Below are 15,515 nucleotides of genomic sequence, written 5' to 3' on the forward strand. Positions count from 1 at the left end.
TCTCAGCCCCACCTGCCTCACAAGGGGTCTGTTGTGGGACCACTTTCAGACTCCTTACAGCAGAGAAAGGTGGGGTATACATCCAAACTCCCCCTCCGCTCCCCCTCCTGTTCTTCTTCTTCAGCCTCCCACATCATACAACTCTGCTGTGTCTATCAGGACGTGCATTCCTTCCGGAAGCCTCTTGGGGGCGACCTTGGGGTCCCGGTTAAGGTTAACCCCTGGGAGGGGGTCTCTACCACTGCGGACACCACATGGAGCCAGCTTTACGTTATTCTCTGTCCCACGGGGAGCCCGGAGCCATCCACTGTGTGGAAGAAGGAAGCCCCCCCCCCCCCCCCCCCACGCCTCTGAACATTTTTCTTCATGGCTTCTCTGCCTGGCAGTTTCCACTAAGCTGTGAATTAAACCAACTTCTCGTTCATGGATGGATCCGACGGAAGATGCAGCTTTGCCCGCCCTTGTGTAATGTATATATTACAAATCCTCTGCCAGTAAAAGGCCCTTCGAAGAGACAGAGATAACTTTTTTCAGGGCAGCCTAGTCAGGAATGTCAAATGGTCATTGAAGGCCACACAAGGGGTGGTTGAGAGAATAATTATGCTTTCTTAGATGTTACTTCTGGCATTTTGAAGCCTGTTCTCCCCCCCCCCCCCCCCGTCATAGCTGACAAGCCACTTATCAGCTAGCGATGAGGCTTAGCCAGGGCAAAAGGCCAGGCAAAATGGTAACTGTTATAATTTCCCAATGGCCCTGGCTCTGCCACCTAAAATCAGAGAAGCACATTCAACCATCCAATGGGGGAAATGGAAATGGAGGCAGGTGGCCTAATGGAGCAGGTGGTTTCGGGCGGAGGGGGGGGGGGCTTCTGAGTAGGAGCAGTCTATCATGTATCTCTTATCTATTTCATTCATTCCCTACCTGTTCTCCCCAACAGTGGGTTACATCGTTCGTCCGTCCACCCTGTGGGTAGGTTAGGCAGATACATTCCTGGCTTGCAGTCACCCAAGCAAACTTCCGTAACGGAGTGAAGAGCTGAATCCTACTCCAGCCCCTACACTGACTCTCCACATAAAAAGCACACAGGGTTGTGTCTCTGAGAGGAGAACGGGCAGACGCCTGTGTGGTTGATCTCCTCTTGGACATGCATAACATCTCCGTGGGTCTAGGAACAGTGTCAGCAGGTATTGGGAGTGGAGCCGGGCCCGGAGGCGAAACATCTGCTCAGCCTGCAGAAGCCGGTCCCAGGATCAGCCCACCCCCCACCCCCCGGCAAGGATTTTGTAGCAGTCGGCGACAGTCAAGAAAAGACCTCTACCCTGAAGCCTGCCCGTCAGAGTGGGCAGTCCCTGTGGCCTGGCCTAGCCTGGCTCCCTGGTGGCGCGCGTGGTTCTCCTGGGCAGCCCTTTTGCAGGGTCCCGGGCCTTTGGCCTCCTGCCTTTGGCGCAGCCCTGGCACAGGCGGCGGGGTTTCCTGCCTTTAGAGCCGCGCTTTCTCTGCCAGGTGACTAGAACTGCGCTCGCGGCGTCTCTGTTGTTGCCCGTTGCTCTCTTAAAAGAACTTAAAGTGTTAATTCTAAGAAAAAAAGGACCCAGCGCAGCCTACGGAGGAGGAGGGGGCCATCACTGGGGGGGGGCGACTGGCACCGGGAAGGGGGCACCTGGCGAGGAAGCCGGCCGGCCGGCCGCAAGGCAGCTGTGGGCCCCTTCCGCCATTGGCCTGGCAGGCACCCCTGAGCCGGGGCGGCAGCAGAAGAGAAGGAGACCTCGCTCGCCGGTGGTTGGCACGAAAGGAAAGGACAGACAGGGGAGGGACTCCTCCGAGTGGACGGCTTTAAGCTGTGCTTGCAGCTCCCCTGAGGAGCCGAGCTGATCAGTTGGCAACCCGCGGAGTGCCTGCTGGCAACACGGCTGCCTGCCCGGGCGGCTGCCAGCTCCAGCCGGACCTTGCGCACCCTATAGCCATTAATCCGCAGTGGCCCGCGGAGTCCAAGCGAGGGTCGCCACCTTTCTAACCTGCTCCTGCTCCTTTGCTTCGAAAGAGCGGCCCGAAAGGCCGCAAAGGGGCCGTGGAGCGCTTCCTTCAGTGGCCAGGAACGACTGCTCTGTGCCGGGCAGGGGCGCTGGAGCAATCCGGGAGAGTTGGCAACCGTTTGGGAAACCAGAACAGGCCATTCCCTCCTCCAGGAAGAGAATTGCCAAATCCCAGGAACCCACTCCAGCCCCCCTTCAGGTTAAAGGCCCCCGCGGATGCCTCGGCGGATCCCGACCCGCCGCCTCCCGAGTCGCCTTTCCCCGCCGCCCTCTGCTCCGCGATCCCCAAAGCGAATGGGGCCCCCCGCGAGACTGGCTAATTCGTCTCGTTTCCGATCTCCACAACGCCAAGGCAGCGAGACGTGTCCCCCGCCTTCCCCCCCCCCCCCCTCGGATTCTGCGGCCACAAAAGCCGGGAGAAAGCGCCGGGTCAGAAAGAGCGCCGATCCGGATTAACCGGTTTGGGAACGAACGTCCCGGGAGCCGCGCAGGAAACCGTCGCTTTCTCCTTTCGCAGCTGAATCCAACACCCGCTCATTCACACGAGCACTCGCGCACGCACACACGCCGAGGAGAAACGGACGCATCAATCCCCCCTAGACCGAATCCACTTGAAAACCCGTTTCCGTCTAAATGTCTTATTTTGCGCACATGAAAAAAAACTATTTTTTTCCGGGTGGACGAGAATCTCCCCCCTCCCGGGGCTGTGCTGGCCGTGTTTGTTTTCCTCCCCACCCCCGAACACCCCCGTGGGCTCAGGAGGGAAAGGGGGCTTCAGGAGGGACTTTTAGAATCGGCGCAGAACCGGAGTGGGCGCGGCGCCCGTGGCTGCTGCTGCTGCTGCTGCTGCCTTTCTGGCCAGGCGTCATTGGGGGGGGGGGGTTTGACGCTTTTGCGAGTCTTTTGCAACCCCCCCCCGCTCTGAATCTTTCGTCGGAGACCCCTTTTGCGCCCCCCCCCGTCCCGCCGCAATCCCTGAGCTCCGACTTGCCCCATTGTTCTGGCTCGACCCGACCGTCTAGCGGGACAGATCTGCTGCGTGTTCTCCTCGCGAGTAAAGCTCACAATTGGCGCTTACTTTCGAGTAAACCTGTTTCTTCCCCGGCACGCATTTAGGTGCGGTGGAAAATAAAAACAGTTCTCCTCTCAGCCCTTCTCTTTGCCATCCCAACAAGCAATTCCGAAATGAACGCGTTAAAAACCCTTCTCGTATTCAGGACCCCCCCCGCCCCCCCACTCACACACGCGCACACACTCCGAAAGACACCTGGGGGCACCCCTTCTGCAGGGCCTCGCCTGGGCTTTTAGAGGGGGGTTTTCCCCCCAAGGCAGCCGGTGGTCCCCCTCGGCACCGAGTTACTGGCGTTTAAGCGGCGTCGAACCTGTTCAGCGCCTTGAAACGAATTAAGCCGCTCGGCCAGCGGGGAGGGGCGCGGACGAACCGCCTCGGGAAACGCATTAATTTTTATTGTCACCCTCCTGTACACTGATGTGCGCGCGCCTAACGCTAATGTGAATAATTCTGCTCTTCCATCAATCCAGTGCTAATTGAAAAACAGCAGCCATTCTCTTGAATCCAGTTCCGCTCCGAAATTAACAACGGTTTTGTTTCTCAAAAGAAAAGAGTCGCGATTTGGGGTCGTTCTTTGGCAGGACGGCGCTGCGCCTCTCCTCTCCGCACGGGGGCCCGCCAGCCCGCCCTGGGTCGGAATCAACGTCAACTCGTTTGAGAGAGAGAGAGAAACCGAACCGGGTTTGCCTGAACAACGGGGCCCACTCCCCGCCGGGCCTCTGGCGGCCGCCTCCGCTCTCCTTTGCGACACATGCGAACCGCCCAAGAATCCCCCCCGAAAGGGCAGAAAAACGCAAAACTGGGGCCGGGAGTGACGCGGCGCGGCCGACCCGGAGGGAGCTGGAAGGCGCGATCCGGGCCAACACGCCGCCGCTAGAACGCTTCGAGGGTGTGTGTGTGAGGAGGTGGGGGGTAGGTTGGCTTTCTGTGGGGAGGGGGCAGCTGGACTCTGCCTGTGCGTGTCCCCCTCTTTGGGGCAGGAGGCTCCGGGGTCCCTTGTCCCCTCTCTCCGCACTGCTTTGGCTTGTGCTGTGGCCGCTGCAGGCTACCTGGCGAACGGGGGGCGGGCCACAAAACCCCCGGGAGGGTCTGTCTGGCCTCCTTCCTTGGGGAAACCGCCAGCCACAGGCGCTGCGGGGGGGGGGGTCTGCGCAGCGAGTGAGCCGCGGGAGGCGACGGCCCAAGAGGTTGGGGACAGCAGGGGCGGCCCCGGTGCACAGGTGAGGAGGGGCAGAGGAGCGCAGGGCGCCGAGCTGGTCAGCTTCCCCGTGGCGGTATTGCCCTCTTTCCCCTGGGGAGGGGGTCTGCTTCTCTCGCCCCCCCCCTTCGGCCGAGGTCGAATCCACGGGGCTTCTCGGCGTATCTGCCGCGGCGAGCACGGCCAGATCTTGCCAGGAATCCGAGCTGATCTCCACCCCACCCCTGCCTGGCCTGGCCAAGGAAACTCCCTCAGCCGCAAACCTGGAAAGAAAGAAAGAAAGAAAGAAAGAAAGAAAGAAAGAAAGAAAGAAAGAAAGAAAGAAAGAAAGAAAGAAAGAAAGAAAGAAAGAAAGAAAGAAAGAAAGAAAGAAAGAAAGAAAGAAAGAAAGAAAGAAAGAAGGGCATCCCGTTGGCATTCAGGACGGGGGGGGGAGGTGGGGAGGGCGCCCTGTGGGTGCTCCTGCCCTGATTTTGTTAAAAAGGAAAAACCATGTGTGTGCGCCCACCCCCACCCCACAAACACACACACACCGGCCGCCCCCGAGGTGAACGGCAAACTGGCCAGCCTTGCCGAGAGGCGCGGGGCGAGCAGGTGCCGGTGGCTGCCTTTCCCCGTCCGGATTGGTGGGCCAGGAGGGGCGGACCCTTCGCTCTCCCCCCGCCCTTCTCCGGCTCGGCTCGGCCCCCCCGTCGGGGGCGGGGGTCTCTCTCCGTGCGCGGGGCAGCTTCGGCTCAGTCGGGTCCCGCCGGGCTCCCGCGCAACGTCAGGACGCGCGTCGTGGTCGGGCCCCGTCGGGGCGGTCTCCGGGGCGCAGCTCTATATCTGGGCGCGGGCCGGGCTGCGGGTGCGGGCGCGGTGGCTTGTGTGGCCGGCGGCGTGGGGGTGGCCGGGCCCGGGGGGCTGCGCCTGGGGCTGCCCATGATGGGCTCGGTGCTGCCGGCCGAGGCGCTGGTGCTGAAGGGCGGCCTGAAGGCGCCTCCGGCGGGCCTGGCGCTGGCCGAGGTCATCACGTCGGACATCCTGCACAGCTTCCTCTACGGCCGCTGGAGGAACGTGCTGGGCGAGCAGCTCTTCGAGGACAAGGCCGGCGGCGGCGGAGGCGCGGGAGGCGGCGGCGGCGGCGGCAACCCCAAGACGGCCTTCACCGCCGAGGTGCTGGCCCAGTCCTTCTCCGGAGGTGAGTCAGTCGCGCCACGCGCCCCCGGATGGGTCAGCTGCGGAGGTGCCGGCGGAGCCCCCGCCGCGCGCCCCTTTGAAACCCCGCGGTCTCTGCCTGACAAATCTGGCAGCGGGGACGGAGGAAGCTGGATGGGGCATCCCGCGGAAGTCCGTCAGGTCCGGGGGCCTGAGCCGGGTCGCAGTCCGGGCTCCGCAGGCGATGGCCACGCACCTCCGGCCTTGGAAACGTGGCGGCCTTGGCCCAAAGGCGGCTGCGACTCGACGGCCGCACAGCGAGGCAGCGTTTCCAAGCGCTCGGGGGTCGCGGGGTCTGGCAGCCCAGCGGGTCTGTTCGGTGGGAACTTGAACGGGAGGCAGGAGAGGCAGGCAACGGCAAAGCCCCTCTGGCAGGCACGCAGGCGGGCACACCGCGCCAGCCGTCGTAGGGGCCGGGAGCCTCCCGCCTTCAGTCCAGCGGAGGGCGGCTTCCCGCAGCCGCCTCCCAAGAAGGACAAGCCAAGAGAAGCCGCCCCGACAGGTGTGCGCCGCTCCAGGTGCGCTTTGCCAAGGAGCCTCCTCTAGGGCGCACCGCTCCTCGCCCCGCGCCCTCCTCAGCCGCCCTTCCCAAGGAGCCCGAAGCCCACCCGGGAGGGGCCGAGCCCCCCGCCGCCCTTCCCACGCCAAAGCCACCCCCACCCCCAGGCGCTTCTGCCCGTCTGCAGACGAGGGGGCGACGACGCCGCGAGCGGAGCGCAGCCCCCGGCCGCCGAGGGCCGCTTGCAGACGGCTGAGGACGGTCCAAGGCACAGCCCCCCCCACCCGCCTTCCCCGGGCCTGCAAGGGGGTCTCCGCATGGGGGGCTCCCAAAATCGGCCCCGCCCCGCCCCACAGAGGCTGGGCTCCGGCGGCGCCTCTGCTCCCTTGAACCCAAATTCCTTCCCTCCCCCCCCCTTGCTCCCTTTCGCCCACATTCCTGTGAACTTCCCCCCCAAGTGCTCCCCCCGCTCTCTTGGGGTCTCCCTTTTTCTCCGGGCATCATAATCCTCCTCCTCCTCCTCCTCGTCTTCTTCGTCCCGCTTTTCTTTTTTGACTTCTTCTTCTTCTCCGCGGCGGCGGCCTTTGCGGGCGGCGGGCTCCTTGCGGGCCCTCTCGGGCGCTCCGAGCGGCGGGCATTTAAAGCCCCATCAGGCGTGTGATCGCAGCTGACTGACGGCGAAGGGCTGCGCATTCAGGGAGTTAACTTGGGCCTGACCTGAGAAAGTTCCCACTTCGACGCAGAACGTTAAAAGGGCAGCGGGGGGGTCGGGGAGGGGGGGCGGCCCCGGTCCTTTTCTTCCACATGTCTCAAGTTCTCCGTGGCCATTCATCGAGGCCGCGACGGTCCATCTCCATCGCCGGGGCTCCCCCCCCCCCCGCTCGCTCCCCCCCTGGAAGATTTCTGTTCCTTTCTTAATTTGCCATGAAGCCTCCATTGGGCGGCCTTTCAGGGGATGTCATCCAGCTAATCTCTCCCATTTTGTCCGAGGAATTCCTGGGCCTTTTAAAACACGTTTCTGTGGCCATTCAGCGCCGGAGTGTTGGGCGACAGCATTCTTCCCGGGCTAATGAATTTGGAATTAGCCCTCTTCCTTCCAAGTGACTTGAATGAATGCGGATCACTTTAAACAGCGTGACAAATTGCTTTATGGACTGCCATGGACACCATTTAACCCCCTTTTTCTCAGCCGAGGGCCTTTCTGTGGTCTGCGCTCCGGTTTTCCCAGGTCCTTTCCTCTCTCCTGCCTCTGAGGGGAGTCTTGTAAACGGTTGTCCTTTTACACACACACACACACACACAGGGCGCAGGAAAGGCACATTGTGGCTAGGGGCAGAGGCACCACGCAGATGGGTGGCCATGACAGTGGGAGCCACGAGGAGATGCTGTGGGGCGGCATCAGTGAGACAGCGAGGTGGGCTTCATGGGGAAAGGGTGCCAGTCTTGGCCATATCGCCTGAATTACAGGGGAAGCCGGACCAAAGGAAACTTGATGGGGTGTGGGAAACTACCCAGCAGATTGGAGAGCCCCTTCCCCCTGGACTGGCTCCCTCCCTGCACATTCGGGGCCACAGACTCCTGATTTCTCAGAGTCAGCAAGCAAGGATCCCCGTCCTCTTGGGCAGCCAGACTTGACCCCGGGGCCCCAGTTGCTTGTGAGATTCATCAGGCAGGCGAGTGGCAGGGTGGAGCTGTGCAGAGATCAGTCTAAGGCAGATGTGAGCGCCACTGAGCATGGGTGTGAGGCGTGTGGCAACTGGGCTGCATGGGAGCATGGAAGTGACCCATAGCAGGGTGGGTCACAGAACCTCCATCTTCAGATGCAGTGTACCCCTGTACTGTTAAATTAATTCACCTTGTGGGGTAGATGGAGGAAACCCTTCTTCAAACAGCTTGCAGTGCACAGAGAAGGGTTTCCTCCTTCCACCTCAACAAACTGAATTCATTTAACAATACAGGGGTACACTGCATCTGGAGATGGAGGTTCTGTTTGTGTGTTGTGGCTAACCGCTGGTGACGGCCCTGCTTTGTGAATCTTGTGGCGATTGTGTGGTGTGTGCAGTATCTTTTTTCAACAGTGTACACGCATTTCATGTTCAGTTAGCTACATGCATGATGAGTGCCGTCTTTACGGCTCAGACTTCAGTGAGGTAAGTGTTGTGTGTGACTGTGAAAGAAACGCAGGGCTGTGGAGATGTGTGAAGTGAGGCAGGTGTTTGTGTATGCTACTTACACAATTGTTTATTTTGTCCTGTATCTATTGTGAGTTATCATGTATGTGCTGAGGTTACTGAGTGTTAAAAAGCACAGGCACCTACAATGCCAGTAGTGGAGACAGACATTGCATGCTCAGAGGCAGCCGTCCGTCTGCGTATCTGTAGCCGGGGAAGCAAAGAGGAAGAGGAAGGACTGCGCTCTTCTTGCCCAACTGGTGGATTTGCTGGAGGCTGCAGAGTCCGAAGGCTCGATCCAGCACGGGCTCTTTCCTCCTCCACGTGAAGGCGGGGAAAAGGTGCCTGGACTGGCAGCATGAATGGAAAATCCCACATTGTCTCATCCAGATGCAGAAGCACCAGGCAAAGCGGGGGAAGTCAATTCACCTGGGATCCTTCTGTCCAGTCGAGGCACCTTTTGTGTTCTGCCAGTTGTGCCATTGATGAGCATGGCAGAAACCAGAGGAACTCACTGTCACAACTGAATGGGAGGACTGCATGGAGGCACCACAAGGAGGAGGGCCCTGTGGCACGACCGGGGCTCTGTTTGCCCCCTGCCACCAGCAGGGCAAGAGGACAGTGGCATTCCCTTCTGGGCCTACACCACAAGGCCCAGCTCCAAGATGCGGGCGGTAGCAGGAGCTCAGGAGGAAATGGTTGTACCTTGCTTGTGGGTGACAAAGTATCTTGAAAACGCCCTCCTCAAAATCCCTTGATCTGGCTCTGGCAAGGAAGGAGATCCCTTGAATGATTTCACCCACTGCAGTGTCATTTGTGTTTTTTTTGTAAGGTTGCCATAAGCGAATAGCAACTTGACAGCACCCACGCAAACACACGACACCCTTTGGACAAAGCACCTGGCTCCATCTGAGTGAGTGTCTGTTTGCGGGATGCACTCTGTGTTTGTTCCAATGGCACAAAATTGTTCCTGCATCTTTATAGGATTGCCATTCTTGATTTTTCTGGTTTGACCCTATTGCCTGTGGAAGTAGAATGTAGACTCAAAACCAGTTTAACCTGCAGGTTCAAAAGCACTGAGCCCTCTTCACTCCCAAAACCATGTTCTGCCTAGTGCTCTTTGGAGGGCTGTGAGTTGGCCTGGTTGGATTGCTTTGGTTGCCGGCAAAGGGTCTGGCCCTCCCGCCCCCCTGCCCTGGGGGTTTGCGGGGAGAAAATTCCAAACCCAGACCCTGTTTCCCAGATTATTCTCTGGCCTCCCTTGTGCCATCACAGGCTACGTCACCAGGCCTTTTTTTTGGGGGGGGGGGGGGGGCAGAGAGGCAGCAAAACGGTTTTGTAGTTATCAGCAAAACACTTTTCCTAGATGTATCATTAAACCAGCTATCATCGTCTGTGAGTGTGGGTAAATAGGCTAGTTGCTTTTGTGGCCGGCAGTGGCCTTGATTCCGGATTCAGAAGCCCAGCCAGGGTTGCAAACCAGTTCAGGGGTTTCTTGGCTGGCTCTATTATTATCCCAATCAGACGTCTCCAACAAGCCCGTGAATCTTCTAAACAAAACTTTGATTTTTATGTAGTGTTTTTCAAGCCTTCCAAGTATTCTGAGTAAAGTCTTTCAGCAACCTTTATACCTCCGTACAATAATCCAGTGTTGCAATTGGCCACCTATGGGAGAGAGGGGACAGAAAAAGGCTTGGCTCATTCCGCACATGCAGAATAATGCACTTTCACACTGCTTTCAGTGCTCTTTGAAGCTGTGCGGAATAGCAAAATCCACATGCAAGCAGTTGTGAAAGTGATTTGAAAATGCATTATTTTGGGCGTGCGGAAGGGGCCCTTGCCTGTGGGACAAGGAGCAGCAATGTCTACAGGCTTAAGCAACTTTGGAAAGGATCAGACAAATTTCTAAAGGGAATATTGGCACCATAGCTAAACAGCATTGAGCACTGTCCCTCAAATGCTGGGGAGGGCGGGGGGCAAAGAACAGAGGGTCCTTCCAACACTTCATGTGGGATTGGCCACAACTGAAGCAGAGAAGGACTTTGGGTCTGATCCGGCAAAGCTGGTTGTGCCTTCCTTCCTTGGCTCCTGTTCTCAGCTGTTTGGCTGTGGCAGTCTTCAGTGGCTCTGGTTCGAAGTGACCGTGGTCTGTACACAATTCTGGAATGTGCAGCCAGGGTGCACCAAGAAGGCCCCGTCTCATGTGCTGGAGGCCAGAACCAGCCACTTTGCCACGGTTCTCGTCTCCATGGTTAGCTAATCGACATTCCACGATTCTTCTAGTCAGGAAATTGGGGCGGCATTTTGAGCAGGAGCCCTCAGAGTCTGAGAAGGGGCCACGCTTGCTTGGGCTGCACATTTGATTTCAGCACATACCGCGGGCCCACACTGCCTGGCCTGTATTCTGAAAGGATGTGTCACCCATGCATGGAGTGATCCTGTGATTACTTCTCTATCAAATCTTCTTCCTTTTTCTCCCTCTCCCCTGCAGAAGTCCAGAAATTATCCAGCTTGGTTCTTCCGTCGGAAGTGATCATCGCCCAGAGTTCCATTCCCGGGGAAGGGCTGGGCATCTTCTCGAAAACCTGGATCAAAGCTGGCACAGAGATGGGACCCTTCACCGGCCGGATCATCTCCCCGGAACACGTGGACCTTTGCAAGAACAACAATCTCATGTGGGAGGTAAGGACTGACAGAGTCCTGGAGGGGCATGGGAGGGGTGCCTGAGGAATGGGGGCATCTGCCAGCTTCAGGCCAGGTTCTCTGAGCAGCCACCCAAATCACTGCTGGGACTGGGCCCGGGAGGGCACTGTCTGTCGATAGCTCCTGGCTGTCAGCAGCAAGAGAGGCGACTGGCAGGTCCAAGTTGGTCGTTTTTGGAGCTTGGCCTTGAGAGGCTGGTCTGAGAGATGACGGGTCTACCTTGTTTGGTACAGAAAATATTGTTAAGAGCTTTGCCCTTCACACTTCTGGTGCTGGGGGTGGGGGTGGGTGGAACACGCTGTGGGGGGCCATAAAGAAGAGAGGCTGCAGATCTGCTGCTGCTGCTGCTGCCTCCAAACCAGCTCGGCGGGGGAGGGGGGGGAAGACACCTGCTGTGCCTCCAGCTAGTCCACAGTGTTTTGTCTCCAGCTAGTCCAGAGCTTGCTCTGTCTGTCTTCAAGTCCAGCTTTGGGGTGCACTTCAGACCCAGAGAAATGGCAACAAGCCGAAGGGTTTGCTTTGCCCTCCTGGCCTCCCAGGAGTAAATCCGTGGCCTCGTTTGCACAGAGGGGCAGCACCAGCAAGACTCGGGATTGGGTGGTGCAGTTTGGGCTTCCCAAGGCTGCCGGTGAAGAAAAAATGCACAGCTATTTAAAAAAAATTAATTTCAGAGAGGCAGTTTCCACGTCTGCTGACTTGGTGGGCCCAGGCTGGCCCGATCTCAACAGATCTTGGAAACTGAGCAGGGTCAGCCTTTGTTAGCACCTGGCTAAGAAACCGCTGCTACGCAGAGGCAGGCTGTGGCAAAACCACCGACTGGTTTCCAGCCTGGACAGCTCTGCAAGATTGCCATACAGCAGCGGTGACTCGAAGGCCCTTTTGCCACCCCAGTCTGGTGCAGAAACAACAAATCAGAGTTTTGCAGCACCTTAAAGACAAACCCAGCCCAGGCTTAGAGGGACGAGAGCTCAGGAGCGCTTATACTCAAGTAACAGTGTGTTCCTCTTAAAGAAGCTGCATGACTCCAGTTGATCAAAGGTCATGAAAGTTCTTTCGTGGGTCTGTAATTTTCTATCAGAAGTTGCTTTGAGCCACATTTCGCTACTCACCCTCCTCAGACAGTAGGCTTGCCAGACTTGTTGGTTTGTGTATTGCTGGGGCTCCAGCCATAGTAGCTCACAGCGTAGTAGCACACAGTCAATGGAGCCAGTAGGATGAAGCGTCTAATAAGCAATGCAACACAGGAGTAGGATTACAAAAATCTGAAGCATAAAGCTGGAGGATGCATTTGTGCCATTCCTGGGCAGCAGCGTGAGGCTCCGTGTGTCCTGCTCACATGTGGCTGAGACCAGTCTAGAGAATTTAGCTTTTCTAGTGTTGCACTTTAGCCTGTTTCCTGCTTATGAATTTTCTGAAGGCTTCTGGGTGAGACAGACTACGGAGATCTGAGTGTGTCCCCTATTCTGCCACGAGTCTCCCCGTGGGCCATGCTCTTTCATCCAGCCTAACTACCTTACAGTGTTGTTATGAGGATAAACTGGAGGACAGGAGGATTGTCCTATTCCCAGCTCTGCAGGGAAAGACAGGACACAAACTGTGGCTGCCGTGGGGAGCAGGATGCTGGATGTGATTGGCTCTTAGCAGGACTTTTCTTCCTCATGCAAGTGACAGGTCATTTTCTGCTGTGGATATTCCGGTCCTTTCACAGACTTGGGAACATTCTCGCCACCGGGCTGCTGTCCGGGATTGCTGCTAACAGGCAGGAGCGAATAGCACCAAGACGGCCGGCCAGCGAAGAGAGCGGCAGCAGCTGCTGGCTTTGCTCCTGGCCCTTCGCAGCAGTGCCAGCCAGCGTCCGCAGGCTCATCTGTTTATTTAAACCCTCTCGATCCTGCCTGATCTCCATGAATTTATTTGGGGGAACGGTGCGTTGACTGAGCTGCTGAGGCATAAAGAACAGTCAATTAACAAAATTAAGGCCAATTAAAATACCACCAATTACCTTGTTGAAAGCGTTCTGGTTTTAAAACACAACCAATTTAAAACGCAGGATCAGCTAACTGACATCCAGATCCACAGGGAAAATTCACCCTCCGTGAAACGCTCTCTGGAAGAGGACAGACTTCCTCAAAGTAGTGCCTGCCTCACTCTCAAGGTGCCAACTCTGGGTTTGGAAATTCCTGGAGATTTGAAGGCCGAGTCTGAGAACAGCAGCATCTGAGGACGAGAGGGAACTTATTTGGGTATGATATCGTAGAGTCCACCCTCTGAGGCAGCCTTTTCTCTGGAGGAACTGGCCTCTGTTGTTTGGAGATCAGCTGAAACTCCAGGAGATCTCTAGGCTTCATCCAGAAGTTGGCAACCTGGCCTCATCTGTGCTGGCAGGCCGTTCCAAAGGACCAGGCCCACCAGAGGAAAAGGCCATGATCTTACCGTAGCCATATGGACAGTCCTAAGCAGGGTGTGTGTGTGGTGTGTTCCTAAAGGGGAAGAATGTAACTGGTGTAGGGGATTATACTGGGAGATGCAACGTGACATCAAGTATGAGGGCCCCAGGCTGTGAAGGGATTTAAAGGTAAAAAGTGGCACTTGGAACTGGGCCAGGAAGCTTCAGTTTCTCTTAAAGTAAAAGCATACATATGCAACCCCTCCAGCCCTCCCCCCTTTGCCACTGCCTGCCAGGAGGCTGCAAAATTAGGCCCCATGTTTTCTTTTCCCCCTGCTGGATTAAAAACTGCCCAGCTGCTTCTCTCTAGCTTCACGCTGGTGGAGAAAACATCCTCTCCGCAGTTGACTGAGACAGGAATATATTCTTGTTGGAGTTGGAGGTTCTCCACTGCACACTGGCCCATGATGCCCCACTAGAAGAGGGCAAAAGAGTCAGGAGGGAGACAACCACAGTGGAAGCTTAGAAATGCATGACTGGAGGGTTCCACTTCTCTCTTTTTCCTGCCTGGTTGTCCTTTGCTTCTGTTTGGGATTCTGAAGGTTTCTGGGCATCCTGCTAATACTGATCTTGAGCTGGTCTCCAGGGACTGCAGTTGGCAGACCAGGGCCACCACCAGGAGCTCCAAGAGGACACGGGAGTCCCTGTAGAAGAAGAGTCACAAAGCTGCAATTGAAATGAAGACGTGCTTTGCTGGATCAAGCATCTGCTCTAGTCTAGCAAACTGTTTTGAGCAGTGGGTGGCCATTAAAGCCCACATACAGGACACAAAGGCCTTGGCCCTATGTGATCTCCCAGTCTCTGGTATCTAGAGATAGACTGCCTCTGACCATGGAGGTTTCTCTTAGCCCTCGTGGCTAATGAATCTCTTCTAATTCCCCTTTATGACTTAAGGCCATCTCCACATTTAGTGACAGGAAGTCCCACAAATTGATTATGAATGGCACAATGTAATATTTTGTTTCATAAATCTTGAATTTACAACCAATCAAATCACTGGTTGATTCCCCCCCCCCCCCCAAGAAAAAAGTATTTGGGCAGCCCAAGAGTAGGAGAGGTAAAATAATCTCTCCCCACTTTCCCCCATTATTAATAATTTCATAAATCTCTGTCATCTTCTCTTCTTCTGAGCTCGTTCTCCTTCCAAACCCAGAGCCCCACAGCTTTTATTTGCAGAAAAAATGTCCAACGCTCAGTCCTTTTGGGAGATGCTGCCTGCACCCACCGTGGCACTGTGTTGGGCAAATGCATTTTCTGCATCTTTGTCATCTTTTTGAAGAAGGGGCAGGCAGAATGCGCTTATTCAGACACAGGGCGATCTTTGGACTCTGTCTGCTCCATGAGATTTCCCAGCACTATTTTACCTCACCCATGACTCACAAAAACTCATGTAGAAATGAATGTTGTCAGGCTTTAAGGAACTGTGGGGCTTCTGGTGTAATCTCCGCCCTCCCGGCTCTCGCACTCGTGCAGGTCTTCAGTGAGGACGGAGCAGTCCGCTACTTCATTGACGCCAGCCAAGAGGACCATCGCAGCTGGATGACGTACATCAAGTGCGCCCGCAATGAGCAGGAGCAAAACCTGGAGGTGGTGCAGATCGGCAACAGCATCTTTTACAAGGCCATTGAGGTAGGGAGCCTGGGGAGAACGGGGAGGAGGGAGCTCAGCTGGGAACCTTGCGTGAACAGCAGTTGTGGGTGTTCCTTTTGTTCCCCAACTGTTTTGTCCCTGAGCAGAGGAGCTGAAATGGTGAGAAATGCTGACTGCTCTCAGCGAGACAACGCTCCCCAGTTACACCCATATGCAAAAAAAACCAACACCACCATTCTGAAAAAGGAATTTCTACAAGTCAAGTTTCCAGCCCTCATGAATGTAAAACAACATTTTGTGGGCTTTGCCTGGTGAAATTTCACAGGAAGAGAACAAGTATGAACGTGATGTGTGTAATCAGTGGCATGCGCCTAATTTCCCATGTCCCCAGGCGTATGCCATTTCATCACGTGGGGGGCACTGGGCACTGGCCAGGTTCCTGCACCCGCAGCATGGCAACCCAGTTGGCCGCCACAGTGCCCGCCCAGGCTGCCCTCCCTGAGCCCCACCCCCTGGCCTCCCTGCAAGCTCCCGTAAATGGGGCACGGGGGGCGCAGGGAGCAGGCAGGGAGGGGTCGTGCCCCTGGGTGCCATTTAGGCCTGGTA

General features: G+C 56.7%; 1 protein-coding gene across 1 annotated transcript in view; it reads left to right on the plus strand.

Annotated features, from left to right (window-relative positions):
* Positions 1–5,055: 5,055 nt before the first annotated feature.
* PRDM12 (PR/SET domain 12) overlaps positions 5,056–15,515 on the plus strand; it is a 34,118-nt gene continuing 23,658 nt past the window's right edge. The window contains exons 1-3 of the mRNA XM_048513548.1: positions 5,056–5,483; positions 10,662–10,852; positions 14,793–14,948. Coding sequence (XP_048369505.1) covers positions 5,225–5,483; positions 10,662–10,852; positions 14,793–14,948 — 606 coding nt within the window. The 5' untranslated portion in view covers positions 5,056–5,224. The remainder of the gene's footprint in view (positions 5,484–10,661; positions 10,853–14,792; positions 14,949–15,515) is intronic.

The sequence above is a fragment of the Sphaerodactylus townsendi genome, linkage group LG12, assembly GCF_021028975.2.
Source record: "Sphaerodactylus townsendi isolate TG3544 linkage group LG12, MPM_Stown_v2.3, whole genome shotgun sequence".
Classification (NCBI taxonomy): Eukaryota; Metazoa; Chordata; class Lepidosauria; order Squamata; family Sphaerodactylidae; genus Sphaerodactylus; species Sphaerodactylus townsendi.